General features: G+C 43.3%; 1 protein-coding gene across 5 annotated transcripts in view; it reads left to right on the top strand.

Moving 5' to 3' along the window:
* C6H8orf34 (chromosome 6 C8orf34 homolog) overlaps positions 1 to 18344 on the top strand; it is a 350072-nt gene that overhangs the window by 90700 nt on the left and 241028 nt on the right. For 4 of the 5 annotated variants that reach the window (XR_013217047.1, XM_077270640.1, XM_077270641.1 and 1 more), the window contains exon 2: positions 10089 to 10233. Coding sequence is in view for 4 of the 5 variants with exons in the window: in XM_077270640.1 (XP_077126755.1) it covers positions 10089 to 10233 (145 nt within the window). In the remaining variant the exon portion in view is untranslated. Of the gene's footprint in view, positions 1 to 7496; positions 7628 to 10088; positions 10234 to 18344 lie in introns of those variants that run through there. The other variant, XM_077270639.1, reaches the window with a different exon arrangement.

The following is an 18344-nucleotide window of genomic DNA, read 5'->3' as shown; positions in this document are numbered from 1 at the left end:
AATGGTAACCTACCTTCAGTCAGTAGTGCAATTCATCCTTGGAAAGCCAAGAAAGTCCTCCAGATATACAAAAAAAGCAAAAATAGAGGCAGTACTTAAGGTGCCCAAGTGAAGAAAATGTGGAGTTTTATTCACCCGACTCGGAGCAACATTTCAGCTTCCCAACTAAAGACTTCATCAATCCTTCATTTTTATATATGCATACTCCTCGACATTGATTTTGCAACACCAAGAATAAAAAGATATGGAATTATGGAAATTATAATATTGACAGTAATGTTAAATATATGGAAATGGTGAAAAATGAAAATTAAATTTTCAAAACATCTCAATGTGTTCAGTATCAAATTTTGAATCATGTACCAAGTGTAGGTCATCATTTTTGGAAGCCTGGAAAACACAGTTAAAGCACCAATCCAGTGTTTTTCTTACAAGCACTGGAGTGGACATCTAAGGTCCCTGTCTCTGCCCGCAGCGCCATCTGGTGACTGCAACTTTTGGTTGGAAGCCAGCGGTAATGGTCACAAGCTCTCAATGCAAGTCTGACATTGTATTGTATAATAAATTGTATTGTAATGTATTGTATTGATAAATGACCTACAGCTCGCTCCAGGAAACACCAGCAGGTCAAAAACTGGTGGAAACTGACCGGAGCGGTGGCAATAACAGGTGACGATGGCGGTGGGTAAGTATAAGACTAGGGACAAGAAGCTTAACCCCTTTCTGACGTCAGACGGGATAGTACATCCGACGTCAGAAGCCCTGCTTTGAGGTGGGCTCCGGCGGTAAGCCCACCTCAAAGCCGCAACATGTCAGCTGTTTTCAATAACAGGTGAAGATGGCGGTGGTAAGTATAAGACTAGGGACAAGAAGCTTAACCCCTTTCTGACGTCAGACGGGATAGTACGTCTGACGTCAGAAGCCCCGCTTACAAGTGGGCTCCGGTGGTGAGCCCACCTCAAAGTCGCGACATGTCAGCTGTTTTCAACAGCTGACCTGTGCCTGCAGTAGGCGCCTGTGGAATCGCGATCCGCCCGCACCTATTAACTAGTTAAATGCCACTGTCAAACTCTGACAGCAGCATTTAACGCTCGCTTCCAGCCATCGGGCCGGAAATACGCACACCACTGACCCTGTCACGTGATTGAGGGTCAGAGGTGCATCGGCATGACAACCAGAGGACTCCTTGAGACCTCTATGGTTGTTGATGCTGGATTGATGTGTGTCACCCTGTGGTCAGGCTCATAGCAATGCTGTAATTCTACTACATAGAGGCGATCTGAGCATCGCCTCTATGTAGCAGAGCCAATCGAGTTGTGGCAGCTTCTAGCCTTCTATGGAAGCTATTGAATGAAGCATGCCAAAAGTAAACAAAAATGTGATTAAAAATATGAAAAAAATAAAAAAAAATATCAGTTTATATCACCCCCCTTTCACGCCATTCAAAATAAAACAATAAAAATAAAATCAAACCTACACATATATGGTATCGCTGCATTCAGAATCGCATGATCTATCAATAAAAAAAAATTAACCTGATCGTTAGACTGCGTAGCGGGAAAAAAATCAAAACACCAGAATTACTTTTTTTTTGGTCATCGCGACATTGCATTAAAATCCAATAATGGGCAATCAGAAGATGGTATTTGCACAAAAATGGTATCATTAAAAGTGTCAGCTCAGCACTAGTGTTGAGCATTCCGATACTGCAAGTATCGGGTATCGGCCGATATTTGCTGTATCGGAATTTCCGATACCGAGATCCGATACTTTTGTGGTATCGGGTATCGGGTATCGCAACAACATTAATGTAATAATGTGTAAAAGAGAGAATTAAAATAAAAAATATTGCTATACTCCCCTCTCCGACGCAGCCTGGACCTCAGCGAGGGAACCGGCAGCGTTGTTTGTTTAAATTTCGCGCTTTTACTTGGTTACGTGAAGTCCCGGCTTGTGATTGGTCAGGGCGGCCATGTTGCCGGGACGCGGACCAATCACAGCAAGCCGTGACGAAATTACGTCACGGCTTGCTGTGATTGGTCCGCGTCCCGGCAACATGGCCGCCATTAACCAATCACAAGCCGTGACGTCACGGGAGGCTGGACATGCGCGTATTTTAAAAAGCGCGCGTGTCCAGCCTCCCGTGACGTCACGGCTTGTGATTGGTTAATGGCGGCCATGTTGCCGGGACGCGGACCAATCACAGCAAGCCGTGACGTAATTTCGTCACGGCTTGCTGTGATTGGTCCGCGTCCTGGCAACATGGCCGCCCTGACCAATCACAAGCCGGGACTTCACGTAACCAAGTAAAAGCGCGAATTTTAAACAAACAACGCTGCCGGTTCCCTCGCTGAGGTCCAGGCTGCGTCGGAGAGGTGAGTATAGCAATATTTTTTATTTTAATTCTTTATTTTACACATTTATATGGATCCCAGGGTCTGAAGGAGAGTTTCCTCTCCTTCAGACCCTGGGAACCATCAGGAATACCGTCCGATACTTGAGTCCCATTGACTTGTATTGGTATCGGGTATCGGTATCGGATTGGATCCGATACTTTGCCGGTATCGGCCGATACTTTCCGATACCGATACTTTCAAGTATCGGACGGTATCGCTCAACACTACTCAGCACCCAAAAAATAAGCCCTCACCCAACCCGAGATCACAAAAAATGGAGACGCTACGGGATTTGGAAAATTGCGCAATTTTTTTTAATTTTTTTTTTAGCAAAGTTTGGAATTTTTTTTCCCACTCACAAAAAAAAAGAACCTAGACATGTTTGGTGTTTATGAACTCCTAATGATTTGGAGAATCATAATGGCCAGTCAGTTTTAGCATTTAATTAAAAAAAGCCAATCAAAAAACAAGTGTGGGATTGCACTTTTTTTGCAGTTTCACCACACTTGGAATTTTTTTCCCGTTTTCTAGTACACAACATGGTAAAACCAATGGTGTCATTCAAAACTACAACTCGTCCCACAAAATAATCCCTCACATGGCCATGTTGACGGAAAAATAAAAAAGTTATGGCTCTGGGAAGGAGGGGAGCGAAAAAAGAAAACGCAAATGAAAAAGCTCCGGTCATGAAGGGGTTAAAATATGTAGAACAATCGCTATAAGGGAACTTAACAACCAACCCATTAAAAGTAAATATTAAACATCTCAGTCCAAAGAACAAGAAAAATAAGGAACATCTCTATCTTTTCATTTATTATATAAAAAATATAGTTAATTCATAAGTCTAAAGTGCATTATTATTGAGATGAAGTAATCCTAAAAAAATATAAAAGACATGTTTTTAGTGGAAAAAAAATAAATTCAAATTAGTTAATAGCAATTTTACATTTCAATAGTTGAATGACAGTTCATCACTTCCATGTAATAATTCATCCATGTATCAAAGAGCCAATTTGTTGGTTTTGAATAGAGATGAGCGAATCTTTCAAAGTTCGGTTCGGCTCGATGAATGTCCCAATGTTCACCGAACATGTTCGGCGCACAGTTCAACAAACATGTCCGAACCCCATTGAATTCAATGGGAGGCAAAACCAAACGTGTAGACAACGTCTTCAGGGAGGCCAAAAAGCTGCCAAAACATCTCCATTTAGGGGCAAACACCAGGAAAATAGGCATCAATTGACTCATCAATTGGGCTATACATAAATCATTTTTCTTTTAAATTGGCGTGAGTTCCCTACAGGCTGCAACCCTTAGCTGTCAGCTTCAGCTGGTTATCAAGAATAGAGGGATCCCCAGGCTTTTTAAAGTTATTTAAATAAATAATTAAAGAAAACCGATGTGGGGTTCCCACGCATTTTTGAAAACCAGGCAAGCTAAAGCTGACAGCTGGGGTCTGGTATTCTCAGGCTGGTAAGGGGGCCATAGATATTGGTTCCCCAGCCTAAAAATAGCAGCCAGCCGCCACCCACAAATGACAAATCTATTAGATGCATCAATTCTGGCACTTTGCCCAGCTCTTCCCACTTGCCCTATGGTGGTGTCAAGCGGGGTTCATTTTTGTGGGGTTGATGTCACCTTTGTTTTGTCCGGTGACATCAAGCCCAAGGGTTAGTAATGGAGAGGTGTCTATAAGACACCTCTCCATTACTAATCCCATAGGTATATTGTAAATAAACACAGAGCAAATAAAAAGTCCTCTAATTGAAAGAATGACACAGACTCATTTAATTAATCTAAATGAAATCATACTCACATCATTGCCCAGTCCACAGAAGCCAATGTCTCCTGTAACAGATATAAAATAATAAACAATAGTATTCCTTACTTGTCCTCCAAAAAGATAATGATCCATTTGTCCTGAAACAGGTCTAGCTCTGCTACATCTAGATGGCAGGCTGCATTGTTGCATGATGTGAATATACAGCCTGCCATCCAGCAGAGACACTGAGCAGCATGTGCTAGCTCTGCTCAGTGTCTCCTGGTAAACTCCCATGACCTGACTGATGTCACCGTGAGCGTGAGAAAGTGCTCATGCTTGTGATGCCGTCAGAATGGTCATCGCAGTTCACAGCCAATTAACTCAGTTCAATTCACTGAAGTCAGCTGAGCGTCATGGGAAAACTGGTTCTCACGCTCGCGGTGACATCAGTCAGGTCACAGTTTACCGCAAAACACTAAGCAGAGCTAGCACACAATGCTCAGTGTCTCTGCTGGATGACAGGCTGTATAGTCACATCATTCAACCATGCAGCTTGTCATCTAAATGTAGCAGAGCTAGACCCATCGCTGTACAAATGGATTATTTGTTTCCTGAAGAAGAAGTGGGCTACACTTCGAAACACACAGAAAAAAAAAAACTTCTTTTACATTATCTCTGGCATTTGATGTTTCTTCATCACCTGGCAGCACAGATATATGACACAAACTTTCCAATTTTTACCAGTGTCCATTTAAAGGGATTGGCCAGTCTAGATTGATGGTCTGAAGTCACTCAGAGTGGCTCCAGGCTTATCGATTTGGACCGGACTACTCCTTTAATATTGTCAACTCTGAAATCCAAAGACAAAACATATAGCAAGGGCTCCTGAGCCACTGTCTGGAGACCATCGCTCTAGGCAACGATGCCCTGTGCTGAGCTATTGATCAGCCAATCTGAATGTAAAAATTCAATCAGTTCTCTATGGGGTGCAAAATAAATTCTTATCTCAGAGCTTATTCTGTTCATTATAAGGATATTATAGAACAGCAACTAATGAACTAACTCCATCTGCTGGTCCATCCCTGACCCTGAGAATTGTGTGCCTTTTCCCGCAGAGCTGATCATACATATGGGTCTCTAGAACTCAGTAGAAAATCAGTCCTGGATCACCAGACAGGGTGGTGAATATATCCGCACTGTCTCTCCATTTTCCTCTCTTCCTTTTCTGCATATGACCTCAAACATCGAACGATCTGATGAGAATCTGATTCATTGTATGTAATAAGCATTAATCTCTAAACTGTGATATTGATATTCACTGTATAACAAAGAGATGAATTAATTAATGTTACTTTTATACTTAAAAAATGAGCTGCTTTTAAGCTGATAAATATGCAGCCTCCAAAGCACAATTACTTGTCTCTCCATGACCGCTCAATTGTGGTTATGTATAATTTCAGCCTATAATGAAGGTGGATTGCAGAAGTTCACTATAAGAAATTGTACATTCAGCCTTGACATTCATGATTAATTGAATGTGTATGCAAATCTGTAAACAGCCACAGTCTTGTATCCAAGCTGCACTTTAAAAAGCCGCTTAATGGTCTATTGTTATGTAAGAGTCCCTAATGAGGGTATTTAGACTACACATTTGCATGAAGAATTTATTTTTTTAATACACATTCATTTAGAGGCAATTTATAAATTGCCGACGGTTTACGTTGAAAATAAGTTATGATTAAATAATGGTCTTAAAGGGAACCTGTCAGTCGATTCATACTTTCCAAACCACGGGCAGCATGAGTCAGCGCCTGGCTACAAGATTCAAGCCAGGTATGATTTTCTCTGAGAAAAAACATAATTTTAAAGATCCAGCCATGAGCTATAGGAATAGACCTAACTAGTCCAGCGCGTTCCCATTTGGTTTCTCCCTATAGCACTCAAGTTAATTGACAGATCTCTACCTGTATACACACATGGGAGAGATCTATGAATCAATGAGAATGGAGCAGGGATAAACAAGTCAGGAGCAGTGCTGGACTAGTCACATTTCTCCCTGTGGTCCTGGCTCAATCTTTAAAGGGAACCTATCACCCCGTTTTTTTCGGTATGAGATAAAAATACTGTTAAATATGGCCTGAGCTGTGCATTACAATAGTGTAGTTTGTGGACCCCGATTCCCCACCTATGCTGCCGAAATACGTTACCAAAGTAGTCATTTTCGCCTGTCAATCAGGCTGGTCAGGTCGGATGGGCGTGGCTTCTTCCCCCAGATATTGCGTAGTTTTCCGTTGGTGGCGTAGTGGTGTGCGCATGTCCAACGTCCCCAATCCTGCACGGGGGGGGTGAAAATAGCAGCGATGTCCGTTATTCCATTGGTGGTCGGTGGGCGCGGCCATCTTCCTTTGGCCGCGCGTGCGCAGAAGCGGCGCTCTGCTGGCCGCGGCTTCAGGAAAATGGCCGCGGGATGCCGCGCGTGCGCAGATGGAGATCGCGGCGGCCATTTTCCTGAAGCCGCGGCCAGCAGAGGCCGCTTCTGCGCACGCGCGGCCAAAGGAAGATGGCCGCGCCCACCGACCACCAATGGAATAACGGACATCGCTGCTATTTTCACCCCCCCGTGCAGGATTGGGGACGTTGGACATGCGCACACCACTACGCCACCAACGGAAAACTACGCAATATCTGGGGGAAGAAACCACGCCCATCCGACCTGACCAGCCTGATTGACAGGCGAAAATGACTACTTTGGTAACGTATTTCGGCAGCATAGGTGGGGAATCGGGGTCCACAAACTACACTATTGTAATGCACAGCTCAGGCCCTATTTAACAGTATTTTTATCTCATACCGAAAAAAACGGGGTGATAGGTTCCCTTTAAACTTTCTTCACACTTATGCAGCCACGCTTTGATTCATGCTGCCTGTGACTGACAGACAAATTACCTTTAGCTACTTTCTAATATTAGGCCATGCATACTGTGAGGGGTTGATACACTCGGCTGCTTCACAAGGTAGACACAGGAATCTGCTGGTTTTATTATGGACAGCTTAAAACCTTAGCAGGGTTCAGCACAAAAAACAGAGCCTTTCTGGCATAACTGTAAAACAAAACAAAGATACCGTCCAAAACAGTCTGTTGCCAGCCGGATTCACCTGCAGGTGTAAGGAGGAAGACCGGGCTGCGGGTACCTGTACCGAGCTGGGTCCGGAACTGTTGAGGCTGCCTCCCATGTTGCCTGGGGGAAGGAATGAGGGACCGGACTAACCTCATGACCCTGGTAGGAGGGGCGCTATAAAAGTAAAAGCGCACGCAGTGGCTGTCAGTTTGGCGCGAACAGACAGCGTGCAGCAGGGTGAGCAGTGTGCTTCGCCTGCTGAGCACCGGCATTGCGATAGGCTGATGCTGTCGGCTCCTGTCGGGAACAGCAGGGCCGAGAAGGAGAGAGGTGTTGCGCACTCAGAGACTGTAAGCATTGCACACGTGCGGAGAAGAGACAGCCGAGTATCGGACGTTTGTTTGCGGCCTACCCTGTCATTTGCTGGATGACAACCCACGTTCCACCACGACAGTGCTGTGGCCTGGTTTGCTCTGGCGGCACAAGTTGATGGACTAGGGGCTCAGCGGAAGGTACCAGAGACCAACCGCTGAGAAGATGAATCATTGTTCAAAAAACCCCCTCTGTGGACCTCTTCCCAGCCATTGCTGGTGCTACAACCCCTAGGGAATCATCTGCAGTGAAGGAGCATTAAGGACACAATAAGTTTACTAACTGGACTGCTAATATTTTGTACTTGTTGTTTCTTCTACCTATTCTTTAACCATTTATCTCCCTGTGAGGAGTTAATACCCTGTTTGTTAACCCTTGCTCTGCCGCCTGTCTGTCACTGCATCCCGCAACCTGCTTACACAGGTAGCACGTCTTCAGCTCCTCCTGGAGCTAGGTGGGACTTCCTCCTCTCCCAATACACAACCCACACTGACTCTATAGACAAACTATTTAAGCCAGACCATGTGATGATCACCTGACCGAGACATCACCCCTTGTCCTGTCAGTACACCTGCCGGTGTAGGCGCGGCAATTGGAGATATGGTGAGGACCCTCCCACCTGCTCTATTGGTGCTCTCATAAAACCAGTCCATGTATGCAACTTTCAAAATTTCACCCTCTCGACACATAGTGTGCTGGAGGAAAATATCCTGGTTTCACATAACTGATGCCATTTTCTGCAGTAACACATATCTCCCCTCATATACTATGTCAGTGACCCTGTCACAATACATATATCTCAATTAACAAATTGGTGAGAACCCCAAATAGACCCTCAGTTTAAAATTTAACTTTTAATTTTGAAAACTAAAATGTGAAAAATAAGGGTATAAAATTCAGTCCCTAATCTGCCTAAATTATTTTGAAATTAACAGAGTGATTGCTGCTCTGTATTAGAATAGTCATGTATGGCACCCGGGATGCTAACACATCTGGCAGAATAGGACTGTAGATTTTAGCACAAACATCCCCCCAACATGTTTCACCATGTTAGCGGCATCATCAGGGGATGGGACATAGACTTGAATCCTAATTGACCTTAAAAAAGGAAAGGTTTATTCTGATTTCTTGTCAGATATTGAGAAAAACATGCATATGTGTCTTTTTATATAATGAATGTAAACTTCTAGTTTCACCTGTATTTATATAAACGAGTTATATACAGTACAGAGCAAAAGTTTGGACACACCTTCTCATTTAAAGATTTTTCTGTAGTTTTGATGCCTTCAGTGTGAATTTACAATTTTCCCACGTGAAGCATGGAGGAGGAGGTGTGATGGTGTAGGGGTGCTTTGCTGGTGACACTCTTGGGGATTTATTCAAAATTGAAGGCATACTGAACCAGCATGGTTACCACAGCATCTTGCAGCGGCATGCTATTCCTTCCGGTTTGCGTTTAGTTCGACCATCATTTATTTTTCAACAGGACAATGACCCCAAACACACCTCCAGGCTGTGTAAGGGCTATTTGACCAAGAAGGAGAGTGGTGGGGTGCTACGCCAGATGACCTGGCCTCCACACCCACCAAACCTGAACCCAATCGAGATGGTTTGGGGTGAGCTGGACAGCAGAGTGAAGGCAAAAGGGCCAACAAGTGCTAAGCATCTCTGGGAACTCCTTCAAGATTGTTGGAAGACCATTTTCGGTGACTACCTCTTGAAGCTCATCAAGAGAATGCCAAGAGTGTGCAAAGCAGTCATCAAAGCAAAAGGTGGCTACTTTGAAGAACCTAGAATATAAGACATATTTTCAGTTGTTTCACACTTTTTTGTTAAGTATATAATTCCACATGTGTTAATTCATAGTTTTGATGCCTTCAGTGTGAATTTACAATTTTCATAGTCATGAAAATACAGAAAAATCTTTAAATGAGAAGGTGTGTCCAAACTTTTGCTCTGTACTGTATGTATATATTGTACCTGAAGAGAGGAAGCATCCGTTATATCTCTTTAGACACGAATAATCCTTTTTTACTCAACATCTCTGTCTGTGGCTCATTGCTAAAGCTGCCGCCTGCCATGCTGCTAGTTGTGTGTTTGAATCCAGAGACGGACCACACAGACTGCATTTCATCTGAATCTGCTTCACATGTGGCATTTCTGACTCTCTAGGTCTTGTTTTAGCTTCCAAAATCCAATTAAACCAGTCCATTAAAATTTTGATGTTCAGTGAAGGAGTGATATACAATATTGATCTTGGATGCTATATCTTTTTGTAATACAATAATATTATTAAAACTACACAATGTCAAATTAATACATTACTGCTTTTAATTGATTTTAAGCACATTCTTTTTTTGAAGACCATTGAAATTGGAGCCTAATTATGATTTTTCTACTGCAGTCTAATTATTATTATTATTTTTTTTTTGCCTCTAGGAATTAATGACTAAGTTGATTACAGAGACACCCGACCAGCCAATTCCATTTTTAATTAACCATCTCCAATCAAAGCTGGGAAATGTTGGCCCACTTCCTAGGACATTGTCTGGATCAGCTGCTCTTTGGGCAGAAAGTGAATCAGGTAAGTTACTAGATGTGATGCTGATAATTAGCACAAATTCATTGTTTAAATAACTTGCTGAATATTTAAGCCTTGAAAAGCTTCTGCATTCTGTTTTTACTAATCAAAATTTCACTGCAAAGATATTAACCCCTTACCGACATCGGGCGTAATAGTTCGCCGATGTCAGTATCCCTCCCTTTGATGTGGGCTCTGGCGGTGAGCCCACATCTTTCCCGGGGCATGTTAGCTGTTTTGAACAGCTGACATGTGCCTGCAATAGCCGCGGGAGGAATTATGGTCCACCCGCGGCTATTAAAGGGAACCTACCACCCCGTTTTTTAAAAATTAGATAAAAATAGTGTGAAATAGGGGCAGAGCTGGGCTTTACATTAGGGCCTTTTCGGTGCCTTTACACCCCCGTTAGGCTGCCCAAATACCTTTGTGAAGTGGCCGTTTTCTGCTGTCACTCAAGTGGGTCAGGTCGGATGGGCGTGGTCACAGCACTGTTTGTCCCCCAGGATCCTGCTCATCATTACGTTGGTGGCGTAGTGGTGTGCGCATGTCCAAAGAAGATCCACTGCCCAGGAGATGAATAACGGCGCGGTCTTCGCTATTCAGCCGTTTACCGGTGGGCGCGGCCATCTTTCCTGTGGCCACGCCTGCGCAGATGGAGCGCTCTGCTGCCCGGGACTTCAGGAAAATGGCCGCGGGATTCCGCGCGTGCGCAGATGGAGATCGCGGCGGCCATTTTCCTGAAGTCCCGGGCAGCAGAGCGCTCCATCTGCGCAGGCGCGGCCACAGGAAAGATGGCCGCGCCCACCGGTAAACGGCTGAATAGCGAAGACCGCGCCGTTATTCATCTCCTGGGCAGTGGATCTTCTTTGGACATGCGCACACCACTACGCCACCAACGTAATGATGAGCAGGATCCTGGGGGACAAACTGCGCTGTGACCACGCCCATCCGACCTGACCCACTTGAGTGACAGCAGAAAACGGCCACTTCACAAAGGTATTTGGGCAGCCTAACGGGGGTGTAAAGGCACCAAAGAGGCACTAATGTAAAGCCCAGCTCTGTCCCTATTTCACACTATTTTTATCTAATTTTTAAAAAACGAGGTGGTAGGTTCCCTTTAACTACGGTAGTTAAATGCCGCTGTCAAATTCTGACAGCGGCATTTAAATGGCGCTTCCGGCAATCATGCCAGAAATACGTACACTGGTGACCTGCATCACGTGATCGCAGGTCACCGGTGTGTCGACATGACAACCCGAGGTTGGCAAAAGTAAAAAAAAAAGGGTATAAAAATATAAAAAAAAATAAAAGTTCAAATCACCCCCCCTTTTGCCCCATTCAAAATAAAACTATAAACATGAAATCAAACACACATATTTGGTATCGCCGCGTTCAGAATCGCCCGATCCATCAATGAAAAAAAGGATCAAAACGCCAAAATTTCGCTTTTTTGGCCCTAAAATGCAATAATGGGTGACCAAGGGATCATATCTCCACCAAAATGGTATCATTAAAAATGTCAGCTCGGCACGCAAAAAATAAGCCCTCACCGACAACAGATCACAAAAAATGGAGACCACTTAGCGTAGATAAAAAAGAACCTAGACATGTTTGTTGTCTATGAACTCGTAATGACCTGGAGAATCATAATGGCAGGTCAGTTTTAGCATGTAGTGAACCTAGCAAAAAAGCCAAACAAAAAACAAGTGTGGGATTGCACTTTTTTGCAATATCACCGCAACTGGAATTTGTTTCCCATTTTCTAGTACACAACATGGTAAAACCAATGGTGTTGTTCAAAAGTGCAACTCATCCCGCAAAAATAAGCCCTCACATGGCCATATTGATGGAAAAATAAAAAAGTTATGGCTCTGGGAAGGAGGGGAGCGGAAAACGAAAATGCAAAACTGAAAAAAGCTCCGGTCATGGAGGGCTTAAAATAAAAAGGTGCACATTTGATTATTGCATCTATAATGACTGTATATAAAACTTAAAATTTATACTGCATCGTAATAGTCATTTGAAAAAAACAAATACAATTTCTAAATAGCTGTTTTTTTTCCTCTTAAAGGGAACCTGTCACCAGAAAAAACGCTATTAACCTGCAGATATGGGCTTAATCTGCATGTTAATAATGTTATTATTCTGGCTGGTATCTGCACTTAGAAGATTAACTTTATTCCATCCAGCACCATTCTCGTTTTTGTCACGGGGGGGCGCCTGTGCTGGTACAGTCACCGCTCTGAGTATATAGAACGGCGGCCCTGACTGCAAGCCAGTCCTAATACGCAGTTATAGCCACCACTCTGTATACTCTGAGCAGGGAGTGAACCAATGCTTCTACACAGTGACTGAAACCAGGCCCTGGCCCTGACTGACACTGGCTCTGCATTGGGGCCGTCTGTCAGTTAGGGCCGGGGCGCGGTTATAGCTGCCATGCCACTGTGATTGACCCGGTGCCACCCCCATGACTGAAACCCAAGCGCAGCTATTGAGAATAAAGGTCATTCTCTCCCCGGAGCGCCCAGCTATGTGCAGTCGCCAGCCAGCATAAAAACGCTATTATTCTGCAGATTAATCTCATATATGCAGGTTAATAGTGTTTTTTTCTGGTGACGGTTCCATTTAACTCCCCATAAAAAATAATGAAAGTGTTTTATGTATAGGAGAACCAACAATTACAAATGAAGACCTAAAAACAAAAATCTTTAATATTCCTGATTAAAATATCAAAAAATAGAAACCAAACATAAAGAAACCAATGGCAGGGAACATGATAATAGGGTCAAATAATAATAATATTCCCATAAATATAATGGAAACTTATTAGGAAAATGGACTACAGAAGATAGTGGTGCCTTTCCCTAATAAAGTCCCATCCTTGCAGCGCAGGTTGGCTCACTGGGATACGAAATGGCTCCCCCGCTCAATGTAGACTGACCCTAAAAAGCCCTAAAAAGATATCCCTACCAAAAAAGCCACCACCAAACACACCACAGAAAAATCAAAATGTGCTGCTGCTGCAATGTAGTATCAATCTGTATAACGTTATTGAGCCCCAATAAGCTCTATAGAATGTAAAATATAATAGTGATAAAAGTATGTGCACACATTAAGGATTTCTTGCAGAAATTTCCTGACAAAAACTGGACATTTCTGCCAGAAATCTGCATGCGTTTTTTTCGCATTTTTTATGCGTTTTTTGCACGTTTTTTGCACATTTTTTGTGCGTTTTTTTGCATTTTTTCATAATGCATTAAATAGCAAGAAAAATGCGAAAAATCCACAAAATTAATGAACATGCTGCTTTTTTTTACCGCGATGCGGTTTTTTTCACAGAAAAAACCGCATCATGTGCACAAAAATTGCAGAATGCATTCTAAATGATAGGATGCATATGTATGCGTTCTTTATGCGTTTTTAGCACGTTTTTATCGCAAAAAAAAAGCGAAAAAACCTGAACGTGTGCACATAGCCTAAGTGATGAGAGATCAATAATACAAATCAACGTATATAACTATCTGTAAATCATTCTGCCATTATAACTTATCTTGTTCACCAGGATACAATGATACAGTGGAGAAGAGCAGTGATTAATATATCTGTAGGCCGCTGATTGTGATATTAAAGAGGACTAATATGAACGAGATATTTCAACCTTAATGTCCAAAACCACATATGCAGTATTATAGGTGTCCTCTTACTAGTAAAATTTGTAGATAGACCGCATCATCACCAGAAAAAAAATCATAGGCTATTACAGACATAATGGCATCATCACCAGAAACACAGGGGCATCCACGCCAGAAATATATAGGCATCAAAACCAGAGGTATATCGGCATCATCGCCAGAAAGGAGTCACTGATCAAAATAAATTCCAAATATATAAATATGATGGCATCATCGCCAGAGATAAAGTAAGCAAAGAATCATCATAATAAACAGATGGTGATGTACCTGGTCGGCATGGTAAAGCAGAAAAATAATACAAAGCAGCCAAACTCACAGCACCGTTATAAAGTCAAAATACACTTATATCAAGGGAATGGTATCCCATCCCGACGCGTTTCCCCCATAAGAGATCCCAAGGGGTTCATCAGGGGAATGCCAGTGATAGGCGATGTGCAGCAAGAAATACAAAGACGCTGCACGCGGTCAGATAGTCGTGGATCTGAAAGCATGTTATGCTCAGCGGTAAATACTGGTAACCCTGGAAGTGCCCAAATGACTTCCGGTATTATTGAGATGCAGTAATGGATATGGTGCCTGGTTTGGAGCGCATTCCTTGGCATCACCTCAAGCAACGGTGGAACGCAATGTGCGTCACTTCCGGTAGCGATGGAATGCTAAATACGTTCCATGATAAACACTGAATAATATGCTGAAGTGGAGCGCATATCCAACACGTCACTTCTTAATATCAGTGACTCGCGATTGCGCTCCTAAGCTAACGATATGATGTAATGCTGGAAAAACCTTTTTTGGCCTAGGTGAGCCCTAAATGTAGATACAGAAAACGGCATATGATGACCTAAAATCAAATCATAACGATGATAGAAACACATGGCGTACATAGTATCATATGTAAAGTATTTAATTATCATCACATATTCATAAGATTAAGGGCATGCTCAAATCCCGCATAACTTTGTGATCCCTATTTAAATAGACCGCAGTTACAGATCAACAGGCGTATGGTCCCAAAATCGTATACACATAAAGAAAAAAGGGGTCACCCAATATGGGTGACATGCTGATACATTTTGTCATGGTCTGTAGGGACCAATATAACATTGGCAAGAAGCATTTTTGACGACGTTAACCATGTCGGATAAAGCACCCAAAATTGAGTTGCTCATTCAAGCCCCCAGGACTAGTAGATTCCATCCAGAAGATCCATCTTGTCTCCCTCTGGTTGATCTTTTTGTCCTAGTTACCTTGTCTATCAGACTGTGGCACAGTCTCAATCACCCTAAACGAGATAGATTTGAGTTCCCCCAAATGTATGTCATTTACATGGCGAGCCAAAGGGGTATCTCTTTTGTGGGTGATGTCTACAATATGCTCCCCAATTCTCACTCTCAATTGTCGTTTTGTCTTGCCCACATAATCAAGTGGACATGTGCAGGTGCACATGTACACCACCCCTATTGTCTTGCAATTAGCGAAACATCTATTCTGGTATGTTCTACCTGTAGCAGCACCGGTGAAGGTTTTGCTAGGTTTAACATATTTGCAAAAGCTACATGAACCACATCTAAATGTGCCTGATTCTCTGACATCCAGCCATGTGCCTAACGGTTTGGGAGCATTAAAATGACTATGGGACACAAAATCACGGACAGATTTCCCCTTCCTATATGTGACAGGGGGCTGATATGAAATGACACCACCAATATCAGGCTCTGCTTTTAGAACCCCCCAGTACCTTTTAAGGATTCCCATGACCCTTTTATTTTGGTCATCAAAGGTCCCGATCAATCGTGTTATTTGGTTTTTATCGTTTCTGATTTTAGGTATAAAGAGTTCCGATCTATTGCAACCAGCCGCATGTCTATAGCCCTCATTCACAATCTCCAGGGTATCCACGATCTTTAAATCTCCAGGGTATCCACGATCTTTAAATCTTTTCTTGAGATTGTTGGATATGGACTCAAAATCTCTGAAAGATGAGCAATTTCTTCTAAGTCTTAAAAACTGCCCTTTTGGGATCCCCTTTTTTATGGTAAACGGATGGTAACTCTCCAATCTCAGCAAACTATTAGATGCTGTTAATACCAAAAAGGAAAAAGTAAAAACGCACTCACCGGTGATGAAAAAATGTGATTTATTCACACATAATTATGTGGTGCAGGGAGGGTAGTGAACACACGCGGACGACAGCCGTTTCGTGCTATCAAGCACTTCAACAGGTTCATTGGACCTGTTGAAGTGCTTGATAGCACGAAACGGCTGTCTTCCGCGTGCGTTCACCACCCTCCCTGCATCACATAATTATGTGTGAATAAATCACATTTTTTCATCACCGGTGAGTGCGCTTTTACTTTTTCCTTTTTGGTATTCTCATATGAACTGTTTTTTTCTTAAAAGCGGCACCCAGGTGGAACGTTTATGGTGATAAAAGATTTTTGTTTGACAAAAAGGCTTATACGGTGTATCATTACATACTCCTGAGGTGCAAGGGTCTAACCAATTACGGTGGTGCAGATGTGATATTTCTCCAGTTTGGATTTATTAGATGCTGTTGGTTTGTGGAAAATAGATGTTTCGAGGTGCCCATCAGGACATCTCAAGATGTACACATCCAGGAATATTGTCCCCTCCTATTTCACATGTAAATCTAAGTCCCAAATCATTGTCATTCAGATACATCACAAAGTTCTCAACGGAAGGGCCATCACCTGACCAAAGGACGAGGATGTCCTCAATATAGCGCCCCAGAATAAAATTCTGGGGCACCATGTGACATCCTCGTTTTATGTATACCCTAAAATAACTTTTTTTGCAAAAATATGCATAAACAAATACTAATCAAGCAACGTTAACAAAAAACTAAAACATCATGGCTCACAGAATGCGGTGATGCAAAAAGTTTTCCATGAAAAAGGCTTTTCTTGCACAAAAGTAGTAAATATACATATATATTCTACAACTTTTTGACAAGCTTTATATATTTCACAAGCATTAGAATTTAAAGCTATACTGTATATCTAGCGCTAATGAACACCTTGTAGAATAAAATGAAACTGTTTTGTCATCCCGAAGGCCAAAATAGGCCTTGCAGAAGACCTTGTTATTTGCTATAGAGTTGTAATCTTTTTACCTGGTATAAATACAACAGTTCTCCTGAATCTGGCTTTGTTTTTCTTTTTGCTCCTGCCCCTCTCTGTCCCTGACATAGGACCTGCACTTCTCTGTATGTAAATCTACTTGTTAGCTTTTCTTGAGGACAATGACCACTTAGGATCATAGAATGTTAGAGGTGGAAGGGACCTCAAGGGTCATCGTGTCCAACCCCCTGCTTGACTAACAAGACTAAATTTTGAAGCTGAGCAGAGGGGGCCATATTTCAGGAAGAGAGACTCAGGAACAAAATAAACCTATTTCAGGAGAACAGTGGCAAATATATAAGGTACATTAGAAATTATACAGTATATCTATGACAGGTGAGATGTTCTCTTTTAATACAGTTTATAGAGTTAGGTGATACAAATACATAACTACCGTATATACTCGAGTATAAGCCGAGATTTTCAGCCCAAATTTTTGGGCTGAAAGTGCCCCTCTCGGCTTATACTCGAGTCATGATCGGTGGTGAGGGGGAGAGGGCGCTGAGGCATACTTACCTAGTCCCGGCGTTCCTGGCGCTCCCCCTGCCCGTCCCACGGTCTCTGGGTGCCGCAGCCTCTTCCCCTGAGCGGTCACGTGGGACCGCTCATTAGAGAAATGAATAGGCTGCTCCACCCCCCATAGGGGCGGAGCCGCCTATTCATTTCTCTAATCAGCGGTGCCGGTGACCGCTGATAGAGGAAGAGGCTGCGGCACCGAAGACCAGCTGTCCGGGGGAAGGAGCGGGACGCCGGGAGCAGGTAAGTATCGCATATTCACCTGTCCTCGTTCCAGACTCCGGGCGCCGCGCCATCTTCCCGGCGTCTCTCCGCTCTGACTGTTCAGGTCAGAGGGCGCGATGACGCATATAGTGTGCGCGCCGCCCTCTGCCTGATCAGTCAGTGCGGAGAGACGCCGGGACGGGACGTGAGGAGCTGCAAGCAAGAGAGGTGAGTATGTGTTTTTTTTTTTTTATTGCAGCAGCAGCAGCACAGCTATGGGGCAATAATGGACGGTGCAGAGCACTATATGGCACAGCTATGGGGCAACGGTGCAGAGCACTATATGGTACAGCTATGGGGCAACGGTGCAGAGCACTATATGGCACAGCTATGGGGCAATAATGGACGGTGCAGAGCACTATATGGCACAGCTATGGGGCAACGGTGCAGAGCACTATATGGCACAGCTATGGGGCAACGGTGCAGAGCACTATATGGCACAGCTATGGGGCAATGGTGCAGAGCATTATATATATGGCATAGCTATGGGGCAACGGTGCAG

This window comes from Ranitomeya variabilis, chromosome 6 (genome assembly GCF_051348905.1).
Source record: "Ranitomeya variabilis isolate aRanVar5 chromosome 6, aRanVar5.hap1, whole genome shotgun sequence".
NCBI lineage: Eukaryota > Metazoa > Chordata > Amphibia > Anura > Dendrobatidae > Ranitomeya > Ranitomeya variabilis.
The sequence above is the reverse complement of the archived record's forward strand: the minus strand, read 5'-3'. Positions and strand labels throughout refer to the sequence as shown.